We start from the raw sequence: 9,693 nt of genomic DNA on the forward strand, positions 1-9,693 counted from the left end.
CCTCCCCTGGCACACCTCGAGTGACAAATCAGGGGCAGTGTGTGCGACTTCAGCACTGACAGGAGCTGGGCTGTGCCTCAGCTTCCTCCTGGGTGAGGTGGCACAAGGCACTTCAGCAGCAGTCAGTGCCCACCTTTGGGGACTTTTACACTCTGGCAAAATAATACTGAGGATTATTTATTATTATTAAGTATTATTATGGTGGGGGATCACACAGACGATTTTGCTCCAAGCAACCATTTGCTCCAAGCAACCATCAACATGGTGCAGGCCCAGGGTTCAGCATAACCTGGGCCGAGGGGAAGTGAAGGCTGCGGGCAACCAGGGAATGTTGGGCCTGGGTCACCCCTGCGGTTGTGATGTCATCATGGGGCACAATCCAGAGCCAGCGAGTGGGTTCAGCGCTGGATGTTTCCAGGCAACACCAGAGTGCTCCACGCGTGTCAGCGAGGTCCACTCTGCCTCTGACTCACACGTGGGGGATAACTCAGTACCCACCAGCCATCCTCCAACATGGAGTGGATGAGAGACAAGAATTCCATCTCCAATGAGCTCCGCCTGGAAGGGCGATTCTGTGATGTGATCATAAGCGTAGACGGAGTGGAATTCAAGGCCCACAAGCTCATCCTCTCTTGTTGTAGTGTCTACTTCAGGTCAGTACTGGAAACACAAGGATTTATTTACAAGGGCCTGGAGTGACAGGACAAGGGGTAATGGCGTCACACTGACAGAGGTTTATATTAGATATTTGGAAAAAATTCCTCCCTGTGAGCCAGGTGAGGTCCTGGCACAGGTTGCCCAGAGAAGCTGTGACTGCCCCATCTCTGGAAGTGTCCAAGGCCAGGTTGGATGGGGCTTGGAGCAACCTGGTCTAGTGGAAGGAATTTCTACCCGTGGTAGGGGTTGGAATGGGATAATCCTTAAGGTCCCCTCCAACCCAGGCCATTTTGTGATTTTATGATTCCTGTGGAGGCATGGGGGCCATTCGCCCTGGTGCTCCCTGTCCCCAGCCAGAGGCTGTATCTCCTTTTTCAAACAACCAGGAAGTAAAACATTAATTAATAAACTATGGAGCCTCCACACAGGGCTCCTCCAAACAGCAGGGCTCCTGCCAGTGCCTAAACTGTTGCCCTGGGAGTTTGGGAAACACGGGGGACCCAAGGACAGGATTTAATGCAGCAATGCTGTGTTTTCAGGACTCTGTTTACCAACTGGGACCGCCCAGGCAAGATGGTCTATCAAATCCCCGGCGTTTCAGCTGAAATGATGGGTCTCATCATCAATTATGCCTACACTGGGACAGTACCAATCACGGATGACAACGTTGAGAGTTTGCTGGCTGCAGCAGACCAGTTCAATGTCATGGGCATCGTCAACTTGTGCTGCGAGTTCCTGAGATCCAGATTGTGCTTCGAAAACTGCATTGGCACCTGCAGACTCACTGATTATTACTATTGCCCCGACCTGCGCGCAGCCGCCTGTGCATATATCCTGCATCACTTTGAGGAGGTGTCCCAGGTGTCCGAGGAGTTCCTAGACCTCTCTGCTGAGGAGCTGGCACACATCATTGAGAAGGATGAGCTCAACGTGAAGCGAGAAGAAGCCGTGTTCGAGGCTGTGCTGAGGTGGATTGCTCACGACCCGCAGAACAGGAGGCAGTACATCGCCTGCTTGCTGGGCAAGGTGGGTGCAGCACAGCTTTGAAGCTGTCCCCAAAGGCTGTCGAGGGGGAAACCATCAGCATTAGTATTCTAACCTCCTCCTTGCATGTTCCAGGTTCGACTGGCACTCCTCCAGTCTGACTACTTCATGAACAACGTCAAAGCTCACGAGTACGTGAAGGACAATGCTGAGTGCAAAGATCTCATCATCAGTGCCCTGTCAGAAATCTACGACCTGAACTCATACGGCCAGAGCTCCTCAGCCAATGCCAACCCACTCACCCGGCCGCGCCTGCCCTACGCCATCCTCTTTGCCATCGGGGGCTGGAGCGGGGGCGGCGCCACCAGCGCCATCGAGACCTACGACGGCCGCACCGACAAGTGGCTGAACATCCCCTGGGAGCAAGAGAGCCCTGTTGCCTACCACGGCTCGGCGTATTTGAAAGGCTACGTCTACGTCATTGGCGGATTTGATGGCACCGATTATTTCAACATCGTCAAGCGGTTTGACCCACTCCAGAAGACGTGGCAGCAGGTGGCACCCATGCACTCACGGCGCTGCTACGTCAGCGTCACCGTCGTGGACAACTTCATCTACGCCATGGGAGGGTTTGACGGGTACATACGGCTCAACACAGCAGAGCGCTATGACCCAGACACCAACCAGTGGACCCTGATCACCCCCATGCACGAGCAGAGGAGCGATGCCAACGCGACCACGCTGAACGGAAAGGTAAACAGAAGGGGAGAGGATGGAGAGTTGCAACATGAAAAAAGTTCACATAAACCTTCACTGAATTTGTAACAATTCATTAAATCCTGGACCTACAGATATAAAACAGCATCTGCCTCGTGTGGCAGAGATGTGACCAGGAGCGTGAAAACTCTTCTGGAGCTGCTGCCCCCCAACAGCCCACCTGGTGCCTGCCAGCCCTTTTTCTGGCCAAAGGTACAATACCAGGCCTGTCTGCTTCATGCAGCTTGGGAAATTAAGGGTCTAAATCCTGCTGGCTTCAGCTCCCTGTAGTGCTGCTACTTCAAACCCAGGATGACATTCTCATTCCCCTCCTAAAACAAAATAAGACACCCCAAAAATCCAGCCACACCATTCATTTTCTCTCCAACAGACTGTCTCACCAATGGTCTAACTGCTCCCCTCGCACTTTGCTCTCTCTCCTGTCCCCAGGTGTACATCTGTGGTGGGTTTGATGGTGATCAGTGCCTGAGCTCAGCTGAAGTGTTTGATCCTGCCACAAACCAGTGGTCCCTGATCGCCCCGATGAGCAGCAGGAGGAGCGGGGTTGGGGTGATGGCGTACGGGAACCAGGTGTACGCGGTAAGGGCCACCCCACCCTGCACTGCAGGCCTTTGTATGGCTGCAGTTCCCACAACACCAGGCTGGCCGTGTGTTTATGTGAGGTTCAGGGAAGTCAGAACCAGAACAGTTGATGGACTTACCAAGAATGTTATCACCCATCACACGCTTTTTGGTAGGAAAAAGATGTGGGCAATGTTTAAGCAGCTGCAGCAAACAACTTATCTTCTGCCACTACCAACAGCATCAGCAGCACACAGCAGGGCTTGGGCCTGTTCATTCATTGTTTATATTCTCCATGGACTGCATCCAACACCTGGAGAACTGTCAAATCTGACAGCTGCACACAGTGCCTTGGGAAGCTCCCAAGGGAGCAGACTGTTCTGAAATCCTGTGCTCTCCACCATGCTCAGACCACCGCCAGGGAGGCAGAAGTAGCTCCCATCTCACTGGTGCGTGACAGGATCTGGCTGAGGGAAGGCCCTTTTCAGCTCTGTCCCTTTGGCATTTGCAGGTCGGAGGGTTTGATGGAAACAGCCGGCTCCAGACCGTGGAAGCATATAACCCCGTCACCGACACCTGGCGCGCCGTGCCCTCCATGCTAAACCCACGCAGCAACTTTGGCATTGAGGTGATGGACGGCCTGTTGTTCGTGGTCGGGGGCTTCAACGGGTTCAGCACCACCGTGGCTGCCGAGTGCTACGAGGAGGACACCAACGAGTGGTACGACGCCCACAGCATGGGCATCACCCGCAGCGCCGTCAGCTGCTGCGTGGTGCCAGGGCTGTCCAACGTCATGGAGTACATCGCCAGGCAACACTACTACCGGCACAACAACTCCATGGACATCTCGTTCAGCACTTCAACTCGGAGCGCCCCGTTGTAAATAGTTCCCCCTTAGCTAAGTCTGGTGGTCAGCCATCACTGGATGCTCTTGTAAATAGTCTTGCTGAGCTAATAAAGTCTTCTGAGCATCCCAGCATTGGATGCCTGTGTAAATAGTTCTCTTTAGCTAGTAAAGTCTCTAGGGCAGGAAGGGGAGCATGTTCTCTTGTTCTAAAATAGAAACAATTGCTACAGGCCAAAAGAATCATTAGGATTTAAAGCTTTCACTCTGTGGCACCACAGAACATGTGTTATCAGTCACAGCCTGTACAGCAACTTAAAAAATCAAAAGTACAATGGGATGCTAGAGAAATAAAAGGTTTATTTTCATTAATTCACCTCTTACAATAAACTTTAGTACAGTGTATTTAAGGTCAAGAACATGACAGCAGGATTTGTTTCAAAGGGCCTATCACACACACTACTTTACCTCACAGGTAAGGACAGGAGTGCTGCTCCTCAGAAATCTCTTGCCCCTCCGTTAATGTCCCAGGAGAGCAGAGCTGCCGTGACCAACAGTGACATGGACCCAGGAGGAAGATCTGACTATCAATGGTCTTCAAAGAGCTTGTTAGTTCCACACTATACATTCATATTAGTAACAGAGTTAGATCCTCAGGAGCACCTGTTTTATTAGACTCCACCCAGGACTGTCAAACAGGAGAGATGGTTTGTACCCCAACCTAGGGTGGACAGAGCTGAAAATGAATCCAAGCCACAAACCACCTACTTTACACTTGCTTTTCAAAACCCATTGGATGTTACAATATCCTCTTACAAGGTTGTGTTAAGAACAACCTAAACAGTTGTAATTCCTGAGGACTTGGTTTGTCAGCAGCCACCAGGCTATTCCACAACACATAAGCTGAGCCAAGAGTTTGGATTTTGACATTTACTGTAATGGGAAAAACGCCATTGCAATAGTGGAGTGGAATGCTCGGCACAGCCGTTCACAGCACGTGCAACACTGGGCTCTTTGCTTCAGCTCTGCAGTGGTCTCTACTATGTGCAAGAGAGGCACTCAAAACACAGACACCCCCAGGCTACTAACGGGGTATCCAGGTAGTTATAAAACATTCTGTACACATATGGCCCCTGGGAGTCACTACGGTGACCGCCAGTACAGCGAGGCCAGCAGTCAGCCTCCCTGTTCACACACACCGGGACCCTGCTGACAGCTGCCCAGCCACTACAAACACACAGAAAGAACCCCCAGGCTTTTGTTTATGGGATCATCTGATAAACACCCAGCAAGCTATGGCACTCAAGGGCCGCAAGGAACTGTTATGGATTCACAGGTTCATGGGCTAAATTACAGCCCGAGCTGTGAATGCAATTCTCCCAACACCTCGTGTGATGCAGTGGATTGTTCAACCCATCAGTCACAAATCACATCAATGCTGTTAGTCCACTGAAAGTCAAGGCCAAAAAGCACCAATGCTTAAAACTACCCCAGAATTGGCAGAGCAAAGGTTAGAGTAGCCCATGCTGCTGCCAGGGACCCCCAGTGCCATGCACACAGAGCACACATGGCATGCGGCTGGCACACACAGGTTACCTGTCCAGGGATGGGCTGGGCTGACACTGGCTCTGAGGGGAGTGCTTTTAGTAAACAACACAGCTTTTCTGTCAGCCCAAAGTCCTCCTGGGAAAGTGCAATATCAATTTTGCTTAGAAAAAGCAAGACTGCAAGGTCTGTTCTTGCCTCTTAGTTGCACGCTGCCATGCATTAAATATTTAGTTGCTATTCCAACTGAAATAATCATCTCCGTGTTTCTTCCTACAAATTGTCTGTATTCCATGACAGACTACAAGAGGGCTTAGATAGAGCTGTGGTGGTGTGACCTACTACCACCCTCCAACTGCCTGTTAAATCCCTCCAGCCAGGTGAAGGATATGAACTCCTCTCAGTTGCTTTGGTGCAAAGTCTGGGAAAGTATCTTAAAACCAGCTCCCACAAACTGCTGTTACATTGATGGATTGAGCACTAGAGCTGAGAGACATTTCCACACTGTATCACAGACCTCCTGCAGGGGCAGCAATTCTGAACCTACTCCAGCCAGACCTGCAAGAATCCGTGGGCCAAACTCCATGGATCAACTCCTGGCTTACAGGCCTACAGGAGCTGTTTGGGAACAGTCACCTGCAAACATCACCTTAAACTCACCTATTTCCACTTGCATGAGGCCAGCAGCATAAACTTCACCTGCCCCAACAACCCAACAGGCAAAGAAAATACAATACAGTTACCACAGAGGGGTCAACTGGGACAAACCGTTCAGAGTTTTTCAAGTTTGGTGGGTTTTTCAAACCAAGGCTGGAGACTCTCTCATGAACAGGCAAGTTACTGATACCAAAGTGGCCCGTGAACTGCAAAGTAGTGCGTTAAGGAACATACACATCAGAGAAACCTTTACACACAGTGGTGGAAGGACTTACCCCAAGTTTCAGATACGATCTGGGCTGCCTGATGAACTGGAAAAGGAAGAGGAGCAGCTCAGAAAGCAAACCAACTAAAAACAAAACAAACCCCAAACTGGTTACAAGTTCTTTGCAGTGAAGATGCCCACATCAAAACCACCAGCAAATATCAAGGAACCAAGAACAGTAACACATTCTCCAACAAGGTTTTGTCTACACAGATTTCAGAACACCAAGATTACTCCTCCCATTCCCTTCCCTAAGATCCTGAGTTACACTGCTGGGAAAACCTGGAACATTCAAAAGAAGGGAAGGATGGAGAGAAAAGGAGGTAGGAAGGATGCACTGAAACTGCTGGTAAACTATGGGATCCTGGAGCTCCTCGGATTGGGCAGGAGTGCTCAGTGGGACAGCTCAAAGGGAATACTCCACATTCTATTCCCTGGGAGTACAGTGGGAAGAAACCCACAGTCAACCAGGGCAGCTGGATGTAAAATTACCTCAGAATGCCAAAAGGTGTTTAAATGAGCTTAAATCTCACCCCCACAGCAAGTGGGGAAATTCAGATATTTGAAGACTTTGAAAACCCATCTCTCCCTGCCAGAGGAGCACGTGTGGGCTCATTATGGAGCTGCAGTATGGCTGCTGGGAATTCCTCGGGACAGCACATGGAAGGCAAAGGGTTCTGATTGTCAGAGACACGCTGGGAACAGCAGGGGCTCTTCCATCACTTTTCACTAGAATTAAAACATGTGCAACATTTGAGAAAGGATCTACGTGTAGCTCAGGTTTCACTCTATTCCCATGGAATAATCCCATTCTCACTGCTCCACTCTGACAGAAATGAACAGCCAGTGTGGGTGGGTGGTTCAACACTGGTTGTCACTCCTTGTCTCAGGCTGCTGTTAGACTCCAGTTTCTAACAAAGCTGTCAAACACAGACTCAAATCTGCAGATACATCTGAAATAAAATCCACTGCCTCAAGTTCTCTCTTCCTGCGTCTTGTGTCCTATCAATCATCCACTTATAAACAAACTGCAGCCTCTCTACAACGCACAGATACAAAATATTTAATACACATAGAAACATCCTGAAGCAATTTCATAAAGGAAGATTGTGCTTTTGTTTCATACAGAACTATTGCACTTGCCTCCAGCTTGGGAAAGCCAAGTACACCAACACCAATCCTGTGAAGTTTAGTCACTGAGGAGAGAATCAAAGGAATGTCAAGAGATAAGTGCAAATAAAAAGGTGCTTTCGAGCACACACAAATGTAACCACTAAATTATTAAGAGAGAGATCTTTGATTTTCAAAGGAGAACTGTTAGAGATTAACTCTACAGAAACCCTTGGAAGCAAAGATCCGAGGAGAGAAGTAACAGGCTTAATGCACCCGGAGACATTTCACAGCCCGATACAGGCTACAGCTTCTCCCTAGGCACCATTAAGGAATACTGCTGGATTCACAGAGCATCTCAATTCCCACCCATCCTCAACTTCTGAGCTTCTGACTTTTCAGTACACAAAAGATGCTGGTTTTATGCATCAAATCCAATCCACATCCTCATGTCTTATAAAGACATATCAAGCCTAACAAAAGGGTTTACTTCCTAGGCCCATCAGGAGTGGTATTCCAGACACTAGCACTCAATCTGAGAGCGTGGCATTCGCCGTAAGGTCAGGGAGTGTCGGTGGATCTCCTGCATCTGCCTTTCCTGCATTTGCCTTATTCTATCCTTTTGCCACATCAGGTTTTGTGGCATGGGGTACCTCTGTGTTCCCTGCAGGCACCTGAAGGGGATCCTCACGTGGCAGGCGGTGGCTCTGCAGCGGGGCTGTGGCATCGGGGGCAGGAGCATCCAGCGCTTGCGCTCGGCGCAGTAGCGATAGGCCTCCTTCCTGTACTGCTTGTCAATGTCATCGCTGTTCTTCCACCCCCCGATGATAAACACATCGTCCTTGTAGTAACAAATGGCTGCTCCTTCAATGCTCAGGACCTCGGGGGGCAAGGATTCCAGGATTTCATCTGAGGCCCTGCCAGAGATCTTTCCCTTGGCCTCCTCGTTGTCGATGGGGTAACTCTTAGGGCAGCACGAGGCCGTGTGGTAGAAGTTGGTGTTGGCAACGGACATCTGGAAGGAGCAGTAGTTGTCGATGAGGGGCAGGGACTCCACGTCCTGCCACTGCCTGGTTTCAGTGTCATACCTGGTAATAACGGCCCTCAGCCCGTCCTCGCTGTCACTGTCGACCGGGGTGCGGGCGGCCACGTACACAAACCGGTCCTCCACGGAGACAGCTTTGACATCCCGCAGGATCTTGGGTGCCGACTCCAGGTTCTGCCACTTGTCCTGCTCGGGATTATAAATGGCCACATCTTTAAAGCCTGGACTGAAGTTGCCGTGTCCACCAATACTGTACAAGTTGCCCTTCACTTCAGTCAGGCCAAAGGAATGCTTTCTGGTGATTAGATTCGAGACCTGCTCCCAAATGTTTCTGTTTGGATTGTACCTTTCCACAGTCTTGGCAAACCCCGGCTCCATGGAGCCAGCCACATACACGTAGGACTCAGTCACGGCCACGGCGTGCCCGTCCAGGTGGTTGTGGATGTGTGGCAGGTTGACCCACCTGTCCTCATCGATGAAGTAGCCCACGCACTCGCTCAGGTAGTCACCGCCCTCGGACACGCCGCCGATGACGATGATGACATCCATGTTCTGCCCGAAGCGCGGCAGGAGCGCGGCGGGACAGGCGGAATGCTGCAGGTTCCCGGACTGCAGGTTCTCAGAGCGCAGGGCATGGCTCTCCACGGCCTCGGACACCAACTTCACACAGGCCTCGTTGCTCGACACCAGCCGCTCGGATTTGACGTTGCGAGTCAGGTACGTGGGTTTCATCTGAGACAACCTCAGCAGCTTAAAGAGATCTTCAAAGTACCTCTCTCTTTCCTCAGGATTTTTCTGAACCCACTTTAAAACAGTCTCAAAGAGGATCTCTTCAGAGTCCACCGTGATCTCTGAGTCCGAGAACCAGTCCCGGACGAGGTGAAACGGCAAAGTGTAGAACTCCTCATCTTGGATGACTTTGTGGAAGTTTCTCCTGATCATATCCTGTGCTTTGAGGGCCAGCTGGTTCAGGGAATACATGTGGGCCAAGCTGTGAACTGCTACGCAATTGGAGAGGTTCAGTTTCTTCTTCAGAAACTCTCCACAGAAGTCCTTTAAGCGTGTCAGCAGAAACCTGCAGGACAAACGAACAGGAACACCCTGTTACAAGTTACCCTGCAAGCGTTAAGTGTTCAAGGCCAGGCTGGAAGGCCAGGAAGCAACCTGGTCTAGTGGAAGGTGGCCCTGGGAGTGGGACTGGATGGGCTTTAAGGTCCCTTCCAACCCAAACCAGTCTGTGACCCACTG

The 9,693-nt window shown here is 50.6% G+C and overlaps 2 protein-coding genes across 2 annotated transcripts in view; one reads left to right on the forward strand and one right to left on the reverse strand.

Annotated features, from left to right (window-relative positions):
• The first annotated feature begins 513 nt into the window (after positions 1–513).
• Positions 514–3,970, forward strand: KLHL10 (kelch like family member 10). The gene is made up of 5 exons (XM_018084589.2): positions 514–653; positions 1,197–1,683; positions 1,777–2,394; positions 2,848–2,997; positions 3,491–3,970. Exons 1-5 carry the CDS (start codon positions 514–516, stop codon positions 3,860–3,862), a joined length of 1,767 nt encoding a protein of 588 aa, XP_017940078.1. The 3' UTR covers positions 3,863–3,970.
• Positions 3,971–4,890: 920 nt separating this feature from the next.
• KLHL11 (kelch like family member 11) overlaps positions 4,891–9,693 on the reverse strand; it is a 6,702-nt gene continuing 1,899 nt past the window's right edge. Inside the window, exon 2 of the mRNA XM_029964446.1 lies at positions 4,891–9,546. Within this exon, the coding sequence (XP_029820306.1) occupies positions 7,924–9,546 (1,623 nt within the window). The 3' untranslated portion in view covers positions 4,891–7,923. The remainder of the gene's footprint in view (positions 9,547–9,693) is intronic.

The sequence above is a fragment of the Manacus vitellinus genome, unplaced genomic scaffold (assembly GCF_001715985.3).
Source record: "Manacus vitellinus isolate BGI_N305 unplaced genomic scaffold, ASM171598v3 scaffold_72_pilon, whole genome shotgun sequence".
Classification (NCBI taxonomy): Eukaryota; Metazoa; Chordata; class Aves; order Passeriformes; family Pipridae; genus Manacus; species Manacus vitellinus.

Coding starts and splice junctions, on each gene's coding strand:
- KLHL10 (XM_018084589.2), top strand. CDS start 514: ATGGAGTGGATGAGAGACAAGAATTCCATCTCCAATGAGCTCCGCCTG. Junction 654..1,196: donor TGTTGTAGTGTCTACTTCAG/GTCAGTACTGGA, acceptor CTGTGTTTTCAG/GACTCTGTTTACCAACTGGG. Junction 2,998..3,490: donor ACGGGAACCAGGTGTACGCG/GTAAGGGCCACC, acceptor TGGCATTTGCAG/GTCGGAGGGTTTGATGGAAA.